This window comes from Babylonia areolata, chromosome 8 (genome assembly GCF_041734735.1).
Source record: "Babylonia areolata isolate BAREFJ2019XMU chromosome 8, ASM4173473v1, whole genome shotgun sequence".
NCBI classification, from domain to species: Eukaryota; Metazoa; Mollusca; class Gastropoda; order Neogastropoda; family Buccinidae; genus Babylonia; species Babylonia areolata.
In genome coordinates, this window is record NC_134883.1 from 17,404,639 (window position 1) to 17,428,337 (window position 23,699).

Below are 23,699 nucleotides of genomic sequence, written 5' to 3' on the forward strand. Positions count from 1 at the left end.
TATTAGTATTGTGTATGTTCCTAGATAGACAGGCATTCTCAGAGCCAGTCAGTGACAGAAACATTTCCCTGAAGATGCAGTCCAGTCAGTTCAAACAGTTTAGATATGTTTTACAAACATAAGAAATGCATGTTACCCACATCATTGTTTCCGGCATGCTTAACTCATTGACCCCTTTTCCCGAGCAATACTCTGGCGTAACAATTGGTCCAGTTAAAACATTTCTTACTTTTCAACATATTCATAAACCCCAAGCAAAGGGAACTAACTTCTACAGTATTTCCAGATGTATCCACACATAATTTGGAGGAAAAACTGTATTTTCTGCATCAACTTGGCGTGGAAGCCTGCTAAGGCTATATAAACTCCCCAGGTTTGAATGGATTAAAACTGTAAATGTGATAACTTATAAGCACTTGTTCTGTTTCTGGACACACAGAAGGTATTTCATGACTCAGAATAATAATTAAAAAATTGAACTCACTTGTATATTTAAATGGTTTCACACCATCTTCCTCAGTACAAAAGGTACAGGGAAGTTTTGGGTTGGTTAGGTTGTGAGTGAACTGAATTCACAGCTGCATCAATGTCACACACAAAAAAGAGGGAAAAATGATTGACAATCATCTTCTACTTTATGTTCACCATGTTTTAATGGAATTCAAGAAACTATAAAAATGTATGATAACAAGACTTGGTGCCCAAATTCTAAGTTCAAAAGGCCACAAGGTTCACAATGCCAATACTTTGAATAAAAAAGTCTCTTTAAAAAAAAAAGTTATTTAAGGTCTACTGATAAAACTTAAAGATTATATGCAAATCAACATATTATGATGCTCTCACTATTTATCTCCATCCTCTTCCTCATCTGCTCTGTCTTTTTTTTTATCATTATCATCATTTTGTTGTTGTTTGGGTTTTTTTCTTTTCTGTCATTATCATCAATATCATCCTCTTTGATTGTCATCTTATTTCCTTTTTACCTATACTTATCTCAGAGCCTAAGAGTAGAAGATGACAGTTTGCTGCCACAAACAAACACACTGACATCAAACTATAACAAGAAAGATTGATTATTTATTGGATCACTTCAAGACAAGTAATCAAACTGACAAGGAATCAAAACTGTCATTTAAAAAACAAATAAGTTACTGTCATGAAGCATAACCAAGTAAGAAACAAACAGAAAACTAAAACACATGAATAAATACATAAATAAATAATCGAGTAAATAAAATTTCTGAGGCAAAGTTGGCACAAAATTATTGTTTGACTTGATTGATATACAGCCAGGTTACTGCTGACCTGCAGAGGTTCAGGTCTGAGAAATAAATGATTCAAAAAGTTATGTTGCTTATTATACAGAAAATGACAGACTTTTTAATAACATGTTCATTAAGTTGACAAGAAACGATCATTTTATAGTCACATAAAATAAGATAAAAAAAACCTACTGATTGGGGGGAATAAAAGTTAAACAGAAAATAAGAGAACAGAAATATAGACAGACGGAGACAGATTTAGATAGAGAACAAAAGGACTTTCTGAGACTATGTAACAGATAATTCACTTCTTCTTTCAAGGAAAATGGTCTCTCATATGCAATGAATGATTATTTATTCACAAACAAGTGGGACTGTTAGATTTGACAAAGAAAAGTGACCATATGGTAGCATTGTGGTAGGGTAGATCAAGAAAAAAATTGTCTTGTGCAGTCATACATATGATGAATATCACAAATCCTGCTGTATACATATAGACCTATGGTTGGTTGGCCAGTCAAGACATGTCCAAACCAACGGCTGTGCTGGAAAGTTGTTAAAGTTGCATGCTGATATGACAGACTCTTAATACAGCACATATCAAAGATGACAGCTCGTTTGTCATGCAGGGTTCCATGAGGTGATCTGTGCCTCATAGTGGGCACTCGTCTTTTGGTCCTTTCTTGAACTTGAACTGAAATACAGCAAAGTTATGTTAAGCCTGTGCATCTGTTTGTCTGTCTTTCTCTCTTTCACACTCTTGATTTCAGTCTCAATCATATTTGTCTGTCGGTCTGTCTATCTATCTCACACACATGCCTGCACACACGCGGACACATATTCACACTCAGGCACATACATATATGCACACACTCATTCACATACTCATTTACTTACTCAAACACACACACATAGATAGTTCTCTCCCCCCCACCCCCCTCCAAAAAAAACAACAACAACAAAATGCAAATATACTCACAAACACGCGCACATTTTCTCTCTCTCTTGCTCTCTCTGTTTTTAAATGTAGAGAGAACCAAAAAGGAAGATAGTGCTATATTGAATTATAGTACATGATGGCTGTAATAAAGATAGGATCCGGGGCATGTGAGAGCGAGAGGAGGAGGGAGCTTCCTGGGAAGGAAGAATAACGAAGATGAAGAAGAAAGAAATTGGGGAGTACACAGACACACAGACAGACAGACATATACAGAAAACACAGAGAGAGAAAGGAAACAACTTACGTATTGCACCCAACCATTAAAGGCTATGGATGAATTCTTGGGACTGCCGCCCAGGTACATTGGACATCGAGTCTGTGCCAGGACAGCTGCACACAATTCCTGCTCACTCAGTGTCAGTTCTTTTTTCAAACTGACATAAGCCTGCATGCAGACAGCAAGTGTGTGTGCTCATGCGTACCCGTGGCTGTGCACACTGACACACACACGGCACACACACACACGCACACACAAGCACCTCAGTAATTTTGATAACGCGCATCTGTACACAAAAAAAAGAAAAGAAAAAAAAGAAACACTCCCATCCCGCTAAAGTAAGTCAGCTGGGGAAGAGGTTGCACCCACAGTATATTCATCAACATCACGTGCGCGAACAACATCCGGAATCACTTCGTAACAGACGAACTCCCCCTCCCCCGCCCCTCCTCCCTCCCCCCACCCCCCAGTTCCCCCCACTCCCCTAAAAAATACATCTAAAAAGGAGGAAAGAATGTGCAGGAGTCTACTGCACTACATGCACTCCACACACGCGCACGCGCGCGCCCGCACACACACACACACACACACGCGCACATTATATGATCAACACCAACAGTAGGACTAATTATCTGCCAGTGGCAAAATCAGTGACAAAACCACACAAAAACTTGTGCTTAAACGATGAAGACAACTCGTGGTTTGCGAAACAAAGCGGTCCTAGTAGTGGTTGTTGTTAAAAGTATTATTTATTGACATGGTAGAATAGTCACATTATGATAAATGTCAAAATCAGTAGATTACTTTTTCTTCTTTTCAGTTTCAATCTCATGGGTTTTGTTTTTTTTTTGGTTTTGTTGTTGTTTTGTTTTTGTTTTTTTTCTCTCCCCCATCCCCCACATAATGTGCTTGTGCGTGTGCATGTGTTGGCAACGGACAGCCTTTGTTTTGTTTGACTGTTTAGTTTGGTTCAACTTACAGCCGTAGAAAAGCTCGGCCTGAGGACTCTCTCTCTCTCACACACACACGCTCTCTCGCCCGCCAGTCTGGCACCCCCATCACACATGCCTGCATGAACGCACGCACGCACGCACACACACACACACACACACACACACACACACACACACACACACACACACACACACACACACACACACACACACACGTGCACGAATGCAAAAACACGCGATCGTAGGGAGAGCAAAAGGGATTGGGAAACAAGGGTATAGAGCAGACACAGACAGCTAGACAGAGGCAAGTGTATGTACAGACCAAGAAGTAGGCAGGGGATGTAGAAGAGAGAGAGAGAAAGAATACAGAAACAGAGAGGGGAGGGGGAAGAAAGAGAGAGACAGAGAGAGAGCGGTGGGAAGAAAGAAACACACACACACACACACACACACACACACACACACACACAGATAGAGGGGGGGGGGACACTGAGAGAGAGACAGACAGACCTACAGACACAGAGAGAAGACTCAGAACAATTTGATGTTCAAATTTGCTCTCGTCAGCCCCTCCCCTTTCTTACACAACATAGACGTGCAGACGGTTGAACGGAAGGACCGACCTCGGCGATCCCTTTCCTTATGTACACAGACATGTACACAGACAGGCGGCCAGACGACCAAGACTGACAGACAGACCGACGGACAAATCGACAGGCAGACGGGCAGATGGTCGGACAAACAAACGAACACGCAGGCGGGCAGATGGAACTACGGACGGACAGACATACAGACAGGTGGGCTGACAGACAGACAGACGGACCAATGGACGGACGGACAAACAAACAGACAGACGAACAAACAGACAGGCGGGTGGGCAGACGGACAGACAGACAAGTGGGCAGACGGACAAACATACATAGAGACAAGACGGACGGTGGGACAGACAGACAGACAGACAGTCACCTACCTTCTGTGCCGGGAGCAGTGCTGACACAGAAGTGTCCGTTCACTGTGACGGTCACCGTGCTGTTCACACTGTCCACCTCCACAGTGGTCCATCTCTCCGGGTCCTGCCATCATCATCATCATCATCATCATCATACTTCATCGTCATCAACGTTGTCAGTGCCATCATCATCACCATCATCACTAGTACCACCACCACCAGTAGCAGTAGCAATGTCATCGTCATCGTTGTCATTTTTTTCAAGCTCGTCGTCGTCCTTATCATCATTGCCATCGTCGTCGTCGTCTTTATAGCTGTCGTAGTTGTCCTTCTCAGCAGCATCACAACCATTACCACGACTGCCAGTATCGTCATCATCATCAGTCTTCATCGACGACGACCATCACCATCATCTATCATGAATGCTAATGTTTTGTTTGTTTTCTTATCACGTCAATGTCATCGTCGTCATCATCATCAACATAAATTCATTACTATTATCGTTATCATGGTAATGATTGTTTTCACAATTCACTGATCAGAATCGCTGACACCATTATCATAATGTGTCATTGAAACAAAAATTCTCGTTATTATCGTAATCAGCAACCGGTTTTTCATGATACAAGCATGTCTTGACTTGTCCTCAGTCGTTGTACTTGTCATAGAAAATGTCAAATGTGTTTTACATTTCGTGCTAGTTACATGAAACATGTAATATTTCCGTGTAGCCCTTCGGGGTTTCCTAATACCAACTTGTCCTATCATGTCCTAGGTCCTTACAGTAATCACAGACAATGTCAAATGTGTTTTACATTTCGTACTAGTAACACGAATTTAACGTAATCTCGCAATAGAGATTGACACAAGAGGGTTTGTAAGCGCATCTGCCTACAGCCTCATGAAACACAGCTGTCGATTTCTGGCAGAGAGAGGACACGGGCTCTCAAGGCAATGGCAGAAGCAGCACTGAGAAAAGAGTTCCAGCTAGATCTGGTCGATGAGGAATTTCCCTACTGAAACTAGGCCTACGATAGCTCAGTGGTTAAAACGTCTGCCAGAAAAGGTGACTCTGTCCTGAAGTGGCGACAACCCTGGAAGCGCGGGTTCGAACCTGCTGAGGACCAGGGGGGAAAAAAAGGCGGCAATACTATACAAGGGCATCCAGGAGTCATGCATGACAGGGGTGCGGCCCGGCCCCCTTAGAACGTAAGGAGTTAAGGGCCGAAACACTTGACTGAGGGGGGCTTCTTCTCTTCCTAGAGTTTCTTATCACTTTCCATGTACCCCTACGGACACAAACATGTCCTATCGCGTCCTCTGTCCTTACAGTGGTGACAGGCTGCACGGCACAGCTCAGGCCCCTAAGCGACACACTGTCGTTGGCGAAGCGCAGGAAGACCTGGAGGCGGTCCCCCGTCACTGTCAGCTCCAGGGATTTCTCCTGCACCGTGTCACAGTCGTCAGTCAACACCACCATCCGGCTGGACTCTGAGTCTGGCCGGAACTTCACGGCACACGACCAGGGGTCTGCACACCCAGAATTGATAATAATAATAATAATAATAATAATAATAATAATAATAATAATCAGTAATATCGACTGATAATAATAAGAATAATGATGATGATAGTGACGATGATGATACTACTACTACTGCTACTTCGACGACGACGACTGCTACTACCAATGATAATGACAACAACAACAACAACAACAACAACATCATCATCATCATCATCATCATCATCATCATCATCATCATCATCATCATCATCATCATAATAAGTCACAGCGAATAACAGGGATTAAAAGCAGGCCTGCAAATCCCGTATTACCTCAGTGACCTCACTGAGTACCCCGGCCATAGGGGTGACATGTATTAAACATCTCAGTGACCTCCCCCATAGACATGTTATATATATATATATATATATATATATATATATATATATATGTGTGTGTGTGTGTGTGTGTGTGTGTGTGTGTGTGTGTGTGTGTGTGTGTATCTCAGTGACCTCCCCATAGACTATATATATATATATATCTCAGTGACCTACCCACGAGCTGGTTGTCCGTGAAGCTGTCCACCACCAGCGGCACCCCGGTCAGGTGCAGTGCCGCCACCCCGGGTTGTCCCCCCTGCCCACTGCCCGCACTGAGGGCCAGCAGGTCAGCGGCGGTCTGCTGGCCCTGCTGCCTGACGAAGGTGGCGCTGGTGAACACGCCCTTCCCCCGGCGGTAACTCAGGTCTGCCACAGTGGTGCACGGGCTGTCTGCTCAGGTGACCCAACATTGGTTTGTCAGCGTGAGCTGTTTGAGTGTGCTGTGTGAGTGTGCTAAGTGCGCGTGTGATGTCAGTGTGCAGTGTTAGCATGCAGTGTCAGTGTGCAGTGCCAGCGTGCAGTGTCAGTGTGCCATGTCAGCGTGCAGTATCAGTGTGTCACTCAGTGTGCACTGCCAGTGATGTCAGTGTGCCATGATCTCAGTGTGCAATGCTACCAAACAATACACACACAGAGAAGTCGGCAATATCCACGTTTCCCCTCAAGATGGAATCGTATCAGCAGTGTTCACATAAAGGCGCCAGTCAAACAGAGGAGTGTTGGCTGAGAGATGTGGATATTGCTTGAAGTCAATAAGGAACACGATTTCTTATGAGGTCAGAAATAACAGTTTGATGCCGCTCTTTCCCTACAATGATGTGAAATCGTTCTTTCAGGCCCTTGAAACCTAAAGTTCACTCAGCTCTAAAATCAGTGAGTCGACCAGGGGCGGGTTGTATGAGGGAACTTGGCAGCACAAAGTTTGCTTGTTCCTAAGTATATGGAATTTACAGTGGAGTTGGGAACAAGACTCAAGGCAAACTAAGAGCAACAAATGTCGCCTCATGCAATCGGGCCCAAGACGTTACAGAGTTGTTGTTTTTTTTACTGCCTGACGCTGCTCTGTGTGTGTGTGTGTGTGTGTGTGTGTGCGCGCACGTGCATCACTGCCGTGAGAGAGAACGTGAGACTATATGAAGACACTAAGAGAGGGAGTGAAAGAGAGAGCGAGAGAGAGAGAGAGAGAGAGAGAGAGAGAGAGAGAGTGTGTGTGTGTGTGCTTGCGTGTGCGAGTCACTGAGATATATACTATAATGGCTAAAGTGTGAGTACATGCGCGCTTTTGCGTGCACACTTACATGTACGTGTGCCTTCGTATATGCAATGGTCAGCTTTGAAAAAAATCCTGATCTCTTTGCGAAATACGTCGATTTTGTTGTTGTTGTTGCTTGGTTTTTATTTGTTTTGGATTTTTTTCCGTTTTGTTGTTGTTGTTGCATGTATGTCTGTACAAAACAGGCAAAAAACATCATCATCGCGTGAAAGCCAGAACGAAGCCTACCTGGCACAGGGTCCACATTGGTCCCAGGGAGCTGGCAGCGGCAGAGGGCATGGCCATACACCATGTAGTCCGGGCACACCTGCACTCCAAAGGCGTACACGTGCAGGGGCTTTCCGTAGAACAGCAGCTGCTGGTAGGTGTTGTTGCCCAGGCCGATACTGGTGCACTTCGTCTCTCCTGTAGGTAGAGTTCAGTTGACGGTGTGTGTGTGTGTGTGTGTGTGTGTGTGTGGTGTGTGTGTGTGTGTGTGCTGTTTTCCAAATAGCCTCGTTGTCAATTAAAAAAAAAATTACTTATTGACTTTTATCAGCTTTCTGCAATGATTTGTAGATATATAAGCTGATATTCGGTGTTTTTGCAAAACATTAATAAATGTAAGACCGGACTTCTTTTTTTTTTTCTTTTTCTTCTTCTTCTAAACTTGATTTTCATCGGTTGTCCATTTTTCTTTACTTATCTTTAACCACTGACTGTTCTGTAACATACATACTGCATGTTGTTCTGTGCTCTTTGTTAGTGGGAACGTACGATTGCTTTTTGTTGTTGTTGTTGTTGTTGTTCCTCCGTGTAGCAGTGAATTAAATAATAACGGTTCTTTTGTGTATGTGTGTGCGTGAGAGCGCGCGAGACGGAGAGAGAGAGAGAGAGAGAGAGAGAGAGAGAGAGAGAGAGAGAGAGAGAGTCGTGATTGTGACGTACAAATGAAGTATCTTACTGTAATACTTCAGCAGTGCAGCGACATCATCGGAGTTCGTAGTGTCGTAGGCTTTTCTGACCAGAGCAAAAGCTAGTGCTGACATGGCCAGCAACGACAGAACTGTGACATTACTCAAAAGTGTTGACCCCATCTGAAACAGTGAATCGAGTTTTAACCACTTACCGACGGCTCACAAAACAAGATTACGACTAATTAATTAATATACTGATAACACATTTAGCCATATGTTCATAGCTGTGGATAACTTTGCAAAAAAAAGTGATAAACAAGATTTAATGGGTAAATAAAGGAACAACAAGAAACAATTTTTGATTCAGTAACACGTACGGAGTTGCAGGTCGCGATTTTCTAGCAAGGAAAATTGCACACACCATACCAAGCACTGGACATGCACCCTCAAAGTAACTATGGGTTTTTCCGCCTCCCCTAACAAAGAAAACGCGGATAAACAGCAAGAAATCCCTTTAAAAACGAACACACACACACACACACACACACACACACACACACGTGTACACACAAAAGAAGTCCGCTTTTGTTAACTGCTCCATTCCCTGGTGATGTCCTATTCTAATTCCATGAAAGTTTTAAACAATATCAAAATGTATATGGCACATGAACAACAAATCAAACCAGACTCGATACATATAATTTACAGCAAAATAATAAGATAAGGCTTACTTCTTAAGAACGACAACCACCCGACTGAGCAGCAACAGGAGCAGACGACAAGCCGGTCAACAAGCACCCGCCGAAGTGACGGTCCTATTTTTTGCGCACCCCTTATGTAGAATTGCATGCCTTTAATTCCCATGTGACGCTCGCCCGCCCCTCTGCTATTTGTAAAGGATTGTGCATCTGCGTCATCAGAACTCTCTTTTCCACCTTTTCTCGAATGGTCTTCGAAGTTGGCAGTATTGTTTTCATTACGCTTCTCAGTCTCCCCCGTCCCCCCCGCCAGTTAAAAGGAACTTTTTGTTTTCAGCCCGTTCTTGACACCGAGTGAAAAAAAAGTAATCACTTTTTTCTCTCTTTATTTATAAACTGGACGTGATCTAACAGTAGGGAATCGGTCGCACGACTGGGTGACAATACCGGTGCTGCTGCAGTTTAGACATGCAGTACGTCAGTGTGGACATCACAATCTTCAGTAAAAATCAGTTATCAGCATCATATAGTTTTGTTTTGTTTTGTTTTTGCCTTTTAAATTTAGTCGTATTTCATCCCCACCCCTTCGCCATTCCCCCCTCCCTTCTTTCCCATTGAGAAACAGACTTGGCAAACGTCATACGTGCACAGAATCAAACAAACCGCAGACTGTACTGACGCACATACCTGCAGCGTGCCAAAGTGCTTGACAGGTGCGGAACGGCAAACACTGGGACACGTTTTGTACACTTTGGACAACCACTGTGGACTCACAACTAGTAATGTTAGTCCCGTTGGGTAATTGACTTTCATGGGCCGTCACTGGTTTGCCTTCGTTAACTTGCCAGATATGACTGTAACTGAATTGCGAATACAAGTACGTGCACGCTGTACATGTTTGCGTGTGTCACACACACACACACACACACACACACACACACACACACACGCACACACACACACACACACACACACACACACACACACACACACACACTCAGGAAACGAACTTTTATCTAACATGGTAAATTAGATAAGCATTTTTCTACCCAGCCCTGTGGCGTACAAAAAAAAAAAAAAAAAAAAAAAAAAAATCACACACACACACACACACACAGACACACACACACACAAGCAGAAACATGAACACAAGAAAATATTGAAAGAATCAAGTCTCAATCGAAAAAAAAAAAAAAAAAACACCAAAAAAACCTAGACCACTAGCAGATTCACACCGACAAAGACTTGCAACATAAAAGCAATAAATGTTATTGGAAATACATTAACATAGCCTAAATGAAGCATCATAATTATGTAGCTCACACAATCAAATTTCAGATATCAATAGAACAAGCACACATCAGAGAGACAAAAAAAACAAAAAACACGAATGTATGATAAAAGTATGTATGAGTTGGAGACAATATATCGGTCAGATAGTCCAGTGAGTTACCTGTAAATTTGTTTGAAGTCCACGAAAAGAAAAGTTTTATATGCCAGTTTAAAGGTGGTGATACCGCCTTTATCTTTGATGTATTTTTGCAAGGAGTTCCACCGTGTTCCACTGAGAACGCAAGCATTGACAACAACGATGTCCAGTTATCCGCTCAGCCACCTCACCCTCACCCCTTGGTCATTTATTCTCTCCCTTGTTTTCCATTCCTCACATGACACTTGATTTCTTGTGTCCCTATTTCACTGGTACACTCGATCCAAACTGCCAAACGAGTCAAGTTCTATCGTGATGATCGTTAATATTATCCAATATAATAGTCAACATCACGCATGCTTAAAAAATAAATAAATAAATAAAATGTCCCCCTTCTGTACTGTCCTTTTCCCTTCACCTCAGTTCCCCTCCCCCTCCCCATCCATCCCGCCATTCTCCCTCTGTTTGATACGAACTAAAAGCAAAACGGAGCACCAATGGGTACAGGTTTAGAAGGGGTTAAACTAACAACGACAGCCAGGTGAACGAGGATGCAGGACAATCCCTTGGAAGATTCTCCGAGCTTCAGTATTTCTCCGTTCACAGTCAGGTGTCACTGGACCTCCCGCCCACATTTCGAAAGGGCGACAGGACTGGGCTGTTCCTGCAAAGTCAATCTGCCTGGGGAATCAACAGCTCAAAAGGGCATGCTGATGGCAAACAGCCAGTCCCCATTTCTCATGGTCTGGGTTGCACTGACGAGTGAGCTTAGTTTGCTTTGCGTTGAGAACTTTCCTACGTTGATGCAAATTCCATGGACTTTTGGGAAAACCCCTCACGCTTAGCACATTTTAGCACTGCTAAGATCACCCGTGTTTCCCAGCTGTGGGATATGTACCCCACTGTCCACATGGTCGGCCAAGTAACGGGAGTGAGGGGGAAGTGAATGGCAACCCCCTTTTTCCTGCCAACCAAACAGCCAACACCAAGAACCAGAGCACTGTTCAACTTGACCTAAGAGTGAATGCTAAATTCCTAATAAATCGTAAAACCCCACTCTCCACGTGCCAGGGGATGAAGGGTGGCTGTGTGGGAGACCTGGGGTACGACATGAAACGCGACTGTAACTGACAATGATGACAAATCAATTATGCGACTGGTGAGCAGACATCATCATTGCTGCTTTGAACAAGAAGCTACAAAATTAATGTGATAGTAGCCTGTATTCATCACAGTGATAGGTCACAGCTTCAAACTTTTAATTAGCTTAACAGTAATTCTTTAATTAAGCATGGTACACATCAAACTGAAACACGACAAATCCATGGCATGCAAATTACTGCTCCTTTTTACATGTATATATTTTATGTGAAAATTGCTGTTATCTCAGCCGTTTAATCATCTGTGTGTGTGTGTGTGTGTATGTTGGGGTGTAACAGTTGTAGTATTGAGACAATGTTACTTTGTGGGTTTTGAGCATTGTGTTTTTTATAATATTAATGATACTGTTTTACTTGTTTCTACTACTTTGCATGTGCTTTCTTGTTTCACTTTAGGTACTGGATTTGTAAAGCACTTAGAGCTTGCTTGTGCTTGAATTACAGCGCTATATAAAAATGAAATATAATAATCATTACTATTATCATCAAAGCAACCCCTACACCACCCCCTATAAAGGCGGCTTATGAAAACTGACCTCCAATGCTGTAGCCCAATATGGACTGTTTTCACGCTGGCTTTACTTATTTTCTCCCCTTCAGTGCCATGCATGTACATAGTTTCTGGACCAAGCTTGTTTGAATGACAGGTGACTACCAACTTGCTGGTAGCCATGGACTTTATGGTGGCTGACAGCTCCACATGCAAGCTATTCCCAAAACAGCTTAGGGGAAATATATTAGGTTCGGCTAGCTTTCTGTTTCGTTTCCACCAACAATGGAAAATAAGCATCAAACTGAAAGTAGAAAAAAAAAGAAAAAAAAGAAGAAGAAAATTGTGGCTTCTCAACTTGAAGTCCAGCATAACTAATTAGTGGAGGCTGTCAAACTGACACAGGACATATTGTCTCCACTTCTGAGGGATGTTTCCTCAGCCTGCTTTCCTGAATGGACAACTACTGCAGTCAGTTTGTTGTGTTTGCTGACTTGGAACAAGTGGTACTGAAAAATAATTTAGATTACAAATTTTGTATTCAAGTATTTTAAGTTCAGTTCTGCACTGATATTTTGTATCCTCTTCTCAACCTCAATCCGATCATTATCAAAGAAAAAAAATTCCAAGTATTTTCTTGATCTTGGCGAAGTGGTGGCCTGCCAGTAATGTGCCCAAGTAGGAAGCGAGTGTCAAAGGGTTCAGTTCCCATCTGGACTGGTATTTTTACTGCCCCTCAACTTGTCACTTAGTGGTGGTTTGAGTATTACTATTAGTTTTCTTTACATGTGACAATAACCTAACATTATGTGTGCAGTTAGAACCCATGGCAACAAGAGTTATTCCTGGTAAAATACAGTGGTAAAATCCATTTTGATAGCATAGGAGAAAACATATACCCAATAAGAAAAACAAACAACAAAAAAACAAACAAACCCAAAAACAACAGTGCCAGATTATGGTAGCAAACACTAAGCAGCCAGAATTATGTGCAGAGAAGTCTGCTGTAGCTGAAGTATAATACAATACAGACAATAAAACCAACCACCAAAGATGTGACAGATCATTCTCAATTCACACACACACACACACACTGAAGACACAGATGTGCACATGAACACACAGAGCCAGTTTCCAAGATTAAGTGATACTTTAATACAAACATGAAAGATTCTTTACAAACGATTGCACACAGAAGTTCATAGGTTGGTTTCATTCACAGTGGTTTCACAGTAAATCATGCCTCACATATTCCCACACTGCATGGGTGCCTGTTCTCTCTGGAAGACATTGTCTGATCATCCATGCAGACCTCAAAACACAATCTTTTTCACTGGAGAGAAGTCAGTTACTGTCAATGAATCGAAAAGGTTATTCTTTTTTTTTCTTTCGAATACAACTTTTTGTGTACTCTTGTTTAAATAACTTTGTTCACAGAAAAAGCCAGTTCCACTTTGTGAGGTTCCAAATAAATGAGGAGGACTGTACTGAAGTAAAGGTATGAAGTTTGCCCACACTAATCTTTTGAAACCTCAACATGGCAAAGACTGTGTTTGTTCTTCAAAAGATCACACAGCAGTCACGTATCAGGAACTGAAATATTCTCCAGATGAAAAAGACTGAAATCAAATGCTGATAGTAACTATGGCCCATGGTTTGTTCCATGGCATACTTCTATCATTGGCATTTTATTTTGTCATGATTTTAAAAGCTTCCTTTACACTCAGTATTAAGTTCAAGACAATTCTTCTTGAATTTTTCTTCTTTGTTTTTCTTTTTTTAATTATCACACACAAGAAAAGTTAAAAAACCATACAAATATATGACATGCCTGTACATAAATAAATGAATTAGCTTAATCATGCAACCTAATGATGTTAATATAATCAAAATGATCTAAAGCTTATGTATATATAAAAAAAAAGAAAAAAAAAGAAAAGAAATCGTTGAAAATCTATGATTACAAAGAAGAAAAAAACAAAAAACAAAAAAAAACCCACCTGCAAGATAAGTTAAATAAAACACATGTTCACTCAACTGGTACTGGATACCAACAATAAACTTCCCTTTTTTCCTCTCTTCAATTGGCAATGGATACCAATTATAAACTGCCCTTTTTTCTCATTTCTGGTGATAATATGAAACATGAGGGAAAAGTCCTAAATGGTAAGATAAGTGAAGAATAAAAAACCTTACGCAAAGGCATACCAAACTGGGGAATTGATCACAGATGTGAAATGAGAAAATATGTCACTCCAGCTAGCACAATACAATAATCCAAACTGACGTGTTTGACCAACACATTTAAGTTTACTTTTCACCCAGCTCACTCTTTTTGCTGAATTTCAAAACAAAAACACAAAAAACACAAAAACAAAAAAAACCAAAAAAAAAAAACCCCACCAACAACTCATTCTTACTAAGCAACTATAAATGACTCAGATCTTCACAGTTACCTTTTTTCTTTAAAAGAACAGAAGACATTTCTCAAATCAATGAAACAAAGATGATCACACGGGTGTTTCTGTGTATTTCAGATGCACACTCACACTCAGACACACACACACACATGTGCTCACACATGTATACATGAGAGTATACACATGTTTCCATGCAGGTAACTGCAAGCAAATACAATGTTTATGAGTGAAGAACTGGGTAAAAATCACAAGCATTGAATCAGAAAGGTCAACCGTCAAGGCACCCAAAAGCAGGCATTGAAAAAAAAAAAAAAAAAAAAAAAAAAAAAGTATGGGGAGGGGAGGTATGATTACCAAGAAGCACAATAATCTAGAGTATAATTTTTTTTAAACCAACCTAATCCTCCCAATTGTCCACAAACTGCAGTTTGAAAGATCCTAAAATCAACATTAGTTCTGTGAACAGCTGACTAAGGGAGCTAACTGACAAATGAACTGAGTGGACCAGCCCCTCACCCAAAAAATCAAAACCTCCCCCCCCCCCCCTTCCAAAAAAAAAAAACAAACAAAAAAACAACCCAAAACAAAAACCCACTGCAGTAGCATCTAATTTTGCATATTTTGGATATATTGCATTTGGCAAAAACAAGGAAATATGCCTGAATGTTTTTCTAATTTTAGATTTCCTGTTAGTTTCTTCTCCATCCACATTAATCACCTTATCACAAACAATAACACATGAACCATGAAATCTTAAGTCGCATGAGCACCACAGACAAAAAATTAAATAAGGGATGCGTATGACCACAAATAAAGGGAGGGTGGGTGCTGGGAGCGGGTGGGGTATGTGGGAGAAACAAGCCTCTGACCCTGAGAGAGAGAAATACCTAGGTGATGTGCACAACCGCACTGGAGGAAGAAGTTAATTAAATTCAATGAGACTGAAGCATTTGAAACCATATCAAATGTCAAAAAGATATCAGACTGAGATGAGAAAGCAAATGGATAGTGGCAGACAAGAGAACTGTTGGAAAGAAAAGTTTCTTCAGCAAGGAGGGAAAGGATGGTCAAATCAATATGGAAAACATGTCTACATTTGTACAATATAGTTATATACTGTTACTTTATTATCAAATTATGTTATACTGTATTACCTTCTTGGTAAACATGAAGATGTACACAAGCACACATGACCCAATGATGAATAAATTCAATATATTTCTGGGTGGTCTTTTTGCCTCTTTTCTTTGCAATATAGAGTTCAATTGCATTCACATTCACAAACTTTCTCTAACATTCAGCAATCTACCCATTTTAAAGTGCACTGTATTTGAGAGACAAAGAGAGATAGTGAGTCAGACAGACAGATCATAGAGACAGAGACAGACATGAAGATGAACATCAATAACTCAAGCCACTAAGGAAAAAACAAAGGAACCAAACAATGACATTGCACTCTCACACCACACATAAAGCCCAAGAGCCTCCTTCCCCCTCAAACTAATACTTGAAACCTTTTTTTTTTTTTTGAAAGAAAGAAAGAAAAAACAAAAAAACAACAACCACAAAACCATATTTTGAACACACATTCCTACATATAAAAAGCTTAATACTGCATTGATAATAGTAATAAGGTAGATACTAAATCTACGTACACTGTGCAACAGGTAGCATTTACAATAGCACAGTCAAGATCAGTCCATCCTCAGATGTTCATACTGGATATTATATGGACACACAATAATATTCATAATATTTCCTAAAGTAAACTCAAACAGTATTCCCAAACTTTTATTTCTTTTATAATTTGGGAGCAGCTGAACTTCTATCCTTACATTTTCTCTGCTCTCTCTCCTCTCAGGTTACATACTGACATTTTCTCTGCTCTCTCTCCTCTCAGGTTACATACTGATATGTACATGCTGAGCGAAAAAGTGAAATACTGATATTAAATACCATTGTCCCTCATTAATATCCTTACAAAATGCACAGGGGAAAAAAGTGAAAGCAAACCAATTTCTCAGCCCCCCACCAGAACACAAACCAGTCACTGCTACTACAGTTTACTGTCAGCACACACATACACACACAAATACTAGAACTGTAAGTAGACTGTAAGATGTACATCCATCTATGTTACACATGGAAAAAGCAACGCAAAAACAAATGGAGTGGGAATTTTATACAACCATTTGCCAAAAGTTTAAAAATAAATCAACTCCGAAGACAACCCCCTCCCCCTTTCCAACCAATCAAAAGCCCTTTCTCACAGCACCATCAGCAGTGTTTTTTTTTCCTTTCTTTATAATTTATATTTACTGCAATTTGCTTTTGGTACTAGTAACTTCAATGTTAAAAAAAAAGAAAAAAAGAAAAGAAAAAGGAACACTGTGAAAATACTCCAGATATAGTAATGATATTGAAGGCATCACATTATAATATCACTATTTTCAGTGTTGCACACGATTGTTAGATGTGCTTGTTTGGTCTCTAACCATTCAACTAACATATTTATTTTAGTAAAACTGTGTACACAAAACCTTATGCAACAGTATATCTTGTAAAATGCATATATACATTGGTAAAATCTTATACAAACATACACTGTAAAGTATTGGCAGTGTAAAATGTCAGTATCCAGTATTTAAATGCACACCCTAAGAAGTAAGGTACTGTCTATACAGTACTATTAAAATACATCTATTATTTAACATATTTTATTGAACGTTTTAGGTCACTTTCTTGCAATGAGACCAACTATTCTTTTGTATTCTGAGAAATTCACTGTATGATGTAATACAGTGGACAAAAATTCTGAATAATAAAATTTTGTATGTCTGTCTGATCTCTGATGAGAATGTACTCCATGCAATAAAATTTTTATGACATAAAGGTAAAGAAGGAGAGAGAGAGAGAGAGAGAGAGAGAGAGAGAGAGAGAAAACATTTTTTGTTACTTTATCTAGATTTCTTTATAAATTCTTATACTGCTGATTAATAACCTTGCATCTACTTTTTTGTTTCCATTACCTTTAAAGCATGTGTAACAAGACAAAATAGCCACACACAAAAAAAGTTTTTCTTCAGAACATGAGACAACCAAATGCGGTATTCGCACGGCAAATCAAAACCAGTGACACACAGAACTGACCTGCAATCCAAAAATATATGCAACCATGCATACAAAGTCAATGCATAAAATTCATGGTCAGTGATAAATGATTTTAAGGCTGAAAAGTCACTTTTGCTGAGACAGCAATTCAAAGTGTCTCATTCATTTCTTGTGAGATATTCATCCTCTTCTCTACTGAGAACACACACAACAGTACACAATGAACACATGCAACTACAATAGGCTTCTATTTCCAAAATAAATTGGAAAATAAATACTGAAACAAACAACATGAAACTAACAATGTAGTGCCTAAATCAGACAATGAAACAGCTGACACTAAAAATCTGTTATCTAAAACTTCAGATAATGATATAGTTTTGATCTGCCCAGAGTGAAAACTTGAGCTGTATTAAGGTACTAAAAATCAGAATCAGGCTTCTAAAAACTACTGATATGAAAAATCCCATATGATGTTTCACTCAAAAATGTTAAAAGTCAAATCTTCAGCACAATGACTCACATGACTAAATTAATCTCCTTTTCCTGGCAGCACCAAAAATGGTTAGTACTTCTTTTTTTCTACATTGATCTTAAAGAAAAAAAAAGGGGGGTTGATTTCAATACTTGAATACTGTCACAGAAGAAAAAAGTATTCATACACGGCTACTTTTTAATAGTCCAAAAGCAAGGAAAGAGAAAGGAAACTGAGAACCAATTTTGTTTATATCACCATGTGCTGGACATGTGATGTTGATATTGTGATACATGTAACTGTAATGGAAACCATATTGCCAAAGAATAAATTTGGACAGATTATCTCTCTTCCACCTCGTGTGGCAAACAGAGTACATCTCTGGTGACAAGCAGAGAACAACAATAAAATCCCTAACACCACCTATTACAGTATCAGTCTTATCCAATCTCTCACTCCCTTTAATTTCAAACAACTTTTTTGGTAACTTGAGGTCTGAGAATGGGATTCTGTTTTGGGTTGGGGGGGTTTTTGCCTGTTTTTGTGGCATAAACCCACACGTTTATCAGGCCTCAAGAGCCCATATAAGGTAAAAACTTTTTTTTTTTTTTAAATGGCGCTTAACAAAAAACAACAACCACCACCCCCACCCCCCTCCGAAAACCTGTTGTAATTAACTTAAACCATTTAACACACTTCAAACAGGGTGCTTCTGTTCCTATCTAATAAAAATGGACTTGTATAATGAAAAGATTTTCTCTTAGTCTAAAACATGACTGGATGGTATCTGGCAGAGAAATGTTTTCTGAGGAAAAAATCAAATGACTGTAGGATATCAAAGTAAAGATGTCCATGCGTATGAAGCCTAGCTAACATCTTATCCAACTACTTGTATCGGTTAAGAATTACAGAGAACATGATTGTCTACTGAATGAGAATAAAAAGCAATATAAAGCAGTAAATTCATGAGACTATTTCAGTTGAAAAGATATAGCAAGCCCACATCACAATCAAGTGAAAGATTCAAATGCAATCATTATCAATGCTGAGAAATTACCCTTACTTCACTGCGAGCATGCTCATATCCGTACAAGACCACAACAACCAAGTTAATGATGGTTTCTTCAAAATGGCATTAATTATTTATATCTGCGATAACGGAACTACAGACATGAGAAAACAATACTTCACGATTCAGCTTTACTCTTACAATATAATGAAATAATGACCTGTGACATCATGATTTCCCTTATGGAGCAGTGAAAAGCATCCTTTAATAGGATGCTGATGTATACCAACACATTTTCGAATGTTGTATCCAATTAAAAGGAAAACATGTTCCAGAATATCTTAAAAATTCAAGCTAAAAAAAAAATCAACAAAGCCAACATCACATGCATGTTGCATCCAAAGAGGACTGGGGATGAAGGGGGGAGGGGGAAGGAAGGGCTGAAGAAAAAAAAAAAAAAAAAAAAAAGCTAGAAGTAGTAGGACCAGAAATTCACTGAAATCACAAGAACCAAGCAGTCATGCTTTCAAATATCTTCATGGAACAGCTGAGTGGCCAAAATCTCCCCGGTGACAATAGTCTGGCAGGACACAGTCACCAGCTTCTTTTTCTGCGGGGAGCTGGCTGTGCTGGACACCACAGAGTCACTTCCATTCGAAAGGGTGGAGTTAGGCGCAGAGCGGGGGCTGTCCCCAAGGACCGAACGATTCATGAAGTGCCGTTCAGCCACCATGGAGAGCCGAGGGGAGATTTCCTCGTCATCACTGAAATGGATGTCGTCCGGGTCCTTCATGCCCTCCAGCTCTGCGTGATGGAAGTTCCAGACCGGCACTACACCCGCCCCACTGGGTGCGGCGTCAGAAAAGGAGTAGTTGATGCCCCCGATACTGAGAGGGGTGGCCGCCGTGGAGGGCTCGGTGCTGTCATCCAGATCTGGGTAGATTCGGCGAATCTCATCATTCATTGTTCCCATGGGAGTGTCTGGTTCCTTCACCACACCATCTAAAGGTATGTCCAAACGGGCAGCCACCTTCTCAATCAGATCCTCAATGGACTCGTTTTCTTTCCACACCTTTGTTGCTCTCCACCGTGCTCTGCTGCCTTTAGGGGCTGGGATGGCATCAAAGCACACCATCTCTCCCACCTTCAACAGCTTATTCAGATCATCAATGTTCTTTCCAAAAATTGTGCGGTCTATGAACACATGTTCATGCTTTCCAAGATCAATAATGCCCCATAACTTAGCCACATGGAAAATCTTTCCTTTGCGGTTGGTCACGGTTGGTTTGTTCTGCGCCTGAGGGCGGCTGCCTGTTATTATGACATTCAATCGAGTATTTTTTATCACAGACACAGTTTCATCTTCAGAGATGTTAAAAATGTTGTTATGTGATTGGATGAAACGCTCCAGCTCCGGTTTGCTCCAACCAATTGTGTTGCGTAGTGACTCTGGAGCCTGAGAGAAGTGGCCTGAGAGACTGTTGACCTTCATGTCTCCTTTCTTGTCAATGACGCTCTTGATAAACATGACCGCCTTGTACTCATTGGCTGTCATTGTGATGGGGCCTGGCTTGCCACTGGCTGATACAGCAGCTGCCACCTTGGATTGAGGTAAGGTGGGCTTCGTGTTGGGTACTTCCAAAGACTTGGGCCGACGTTTGGTTTTGGGCGTGTGCTGAGCATGACTAGGAAAGCTGACAGGTCGTTCTATAACCAGTGGCATCTCCTCTCTGCCTTCAATGCTGGGATCGGCTGCATTGCTGCGGATGTTATCCTTCAGGCACACCAGTTCATCTTTCACCTCGAAAATGAGTGGATGCCTCAGCAGCCAAGCATGGAACTCGTTTTGAGGCCCAACACATTCCCTGATGTCGGGAGTGGCTTGTGATAGATGACCCGCCAAGCTTTTCACCGGCATCCACTTCTCTCCTTTCTTTAGAAGTTTGCCACGAAAGTACTGCACCGCTTCCGTCTCCACGGAAACGTCAGGTTGGCTTTGGTTGGAGGAGGAGGCTGGGCTGCTTTCACGAAAATTCCCTCCAAGAGGAGCTGTCCCGTCGTTCAAGCTGACAAGATTCCCGTTGACTGTGAAGAGAGACGGGTACTTCAAGAGAAACTTGCGAAGGCCTGCCTCATTCCCCCCAGCACTTGTCCGCATCTCCTGCGTGAAATTGCGACTCCCAAAGCGACCTGCCAGCTGGCTGACAGTCATGGGAGTGTTGCTGTACATGAGGATCTCCAAGAAGTACAACATAGCCTTGTGTCCTGGGTCGTCAGCCATGTTTGCTGGGTCTGACAAGCTGGAAAGCAGGTGAAAGGTGTCAACAAATGCAGCAAAGCTGAGCGCGGGAATGGGCTGATCAGACCTTCGTCTTTACATCAGCAGTGTGAGCGGGATGACCTATCCTGTAACAGAACAAAAACCACAACTGTTACAGCACTACATACAAAATGATACATGGTTAAACTGCCAATGACATCTGATCACAGTCCAACTTCACATCATCAAGAACCATCCAGCAAACCTTCAATGGATACATTTCAGGAATATGCCGGTTAGCTGTCTGATGCTTACACATGATTATATGCAATATAGTGATCAAAACAAAAATACCCGAGATGCATATTTCAAGAGTTAAACTGTTATTTGGCAGCTAGCTGATTCTGTTTCCTTGAAAATCAATGACTATTTCTAAGACATCAACCCATGTCATTACTGTTGACATAAAAGATTCAAAAACAGATGGAAAGGGAAAAAAAAAAAATCTTTAATGTACAGTAATAATGCAGCACTAGATTTGTTTCCTCTGTGACACTTCACAAGCTCTAAGCTTTAAACCAGTCTCTTTTGCGACTGTTAATGTTACTATTAAGCATAAATCAATGAGCCTCTTTGCTACTTTGTATGTGAACATAAGCTTTAAAAAGTAAAGCCAAGTTTATGGATTTTAGTGAATCATGACTGTGATCATCAGTGTGTATGTGTGCATATATTCGATAACAGATTAATTTTAGTCACTCTAATAATGTTTAACACTAACAGTAACAGGCATCCATCATTATCATCACTGGTATGACTGTATGGGCTCCATGATCTTGATTTTCATATGAGTCTACAACTCTACTAATAGTTGTCCAAATGATAACACAGTTAGTGAGTGGAGTCATGGCCTAGTGCTAACGCATATGCAATAGAATCTTAGTGCATGGGATCGAATCCCACATTCGCAAATATTATCTCCCCCTCCACTTGACCTTGAGTGGTGTTCTGGACACCATTCATTTGAATGAGACGATAAACCGAGGTCCCGTGTGCATCATATATTTAGCACATGTAAAGTACCCATGGCAACAAAATGGTTGGCCCAGCAAAATTCTGTAGAAAAACCCACCTTGGTAGGAAACAAACATGCTTCTTAACTAAAGGTAAAAACAACAAATCTTTTAAAACTATATTATTAAAAGGAAAGAAAAAAAAGGGCAGTGCTGCGGTGGTGCAATGCACACTTCCTGGGGAGAGTAGCCTCTATTTCGCACAGGGAAATCTGTTGTGATGAAGAATAGAAAACAATCTAATGCAAACATTGAAACAGTGAATCATCTGTGCAAGTATTAAACATTAACCGGTTCTACACAAAGTATGTACATCATTCATTCAATGATCATATAATATAATTAACTACACGATTCAGTATTCTCCGTGATACTGCCTGAAGCAATTTTCATTTAACCCAGACTCAACCAACTAACCAAACTGATAAAACATCAAAAGCCAACACAGGGCATTTTCTGCTGCTGCTGAATGTTGTGGAAGATGAAGTCAACGACGACCTGAAAACTTTTCTTTTAATTTAACTGCTGTCGTTACTTTAGTTACAGTTATGAGTAACAATAATGTCAGCTGATGTTCGGCTTTACAACCGTCAGCACGTGGTGATAAACTGCTGGTAGCTGGTGCTGAGGCATTAGTCATCCAACGATACATCGTTTCACACACAATCTGTAGGAACTTTTTGAGCTCGACCCTCAGTTTTGCGATTAACATGACGCATTAAATTATACAAATAACGAGTTTAATCGAACTTATCAAGTAAGACGTACTGCAAAGTTACAATCCACAGAAAATGGAAATATACGATGGCTGACTTCTGAAGTATGACATCATTGGAATCTGCTTACAGCAGAGGCCCTGCCGTCACGAGAACTTTTCTCGAATTGCAAAAAATATGAAGTGACATTCTGCACATATTTACCACACAATGGTCTCAAAACACTTTTCAGTTATACCAGTACGCAATTATGTGCTATTCTGTAGTTAGATCAGTGGTATTCGCATTCCAGATTGCTAGGTAAACTTACTTTATAAGTCGCCGAAACATGCAACGAAGTTGACGAAAGCAGCCATCTTGGAAAGGTGCCCTAGCATTACCCACAATCCCTCTTTCCATCTTTGCGCAGGTGCATTTCATT

General features: G+C 40.7%; 2 protein-coding genes across 2 annotated transcripts; both read right to left on the reverse strand.

Annotated features, from left to right (window-relative positions):
* Positions 1-1,064: 1,064 nt before the first annotated feature.
* LOC143285067 (uncharacterized) lies at positions 1,065-9,294 on the reverse strand. Its single transcript, XM_076592258.1, has 8 exons — positions 9,169-9,294; positions 8,485-8,617; positions 7,770-7,946; positions 6,443-6,658; positions 5,712-5,911; positions 4,403-4,505; positions 2,507-2,592; positions 1,065-1,956 (listed from the first exon to the last, which is right to left on the reverse strand). Exons 2-8 carry the CDS (start codon positions 8,615-8,617, stop codon positions 1,915-1,917), a joined length of 957 nt encoding a protein of 318 aa, XP_076448373.1. The 5' UTR covers positions 9,169-9,294; the 3' UTR covers positions 1,065-1,914.
* Positions 9,295-13,345: 4,051 nt separating this feature from the next.
* LOC143284592 (uncharacterized) lies at positions 13,346-23,645 on the reverse strand. The gene is made up of 2 exons (XM_076591418.1): positions 23,589-23,645; positions 13,346-21,635 (listed from the first exon to the last, which is right to left on the reverse strand). The coding sequence occupies exon 2, from the start codon at positions 21,508-21,510 to the stop codon at positions 19,756-19,758; it is 1,755 nt and encodes a 584-aa protein (XP_076447533.1). The 5' UTR covers positions 21,511-21,635; positions 23,589-23,645; the 3' UTR covers positions 13,346-19,755.
* Positions 23,646-23,699: the final 54 nt, after the last annotated feature.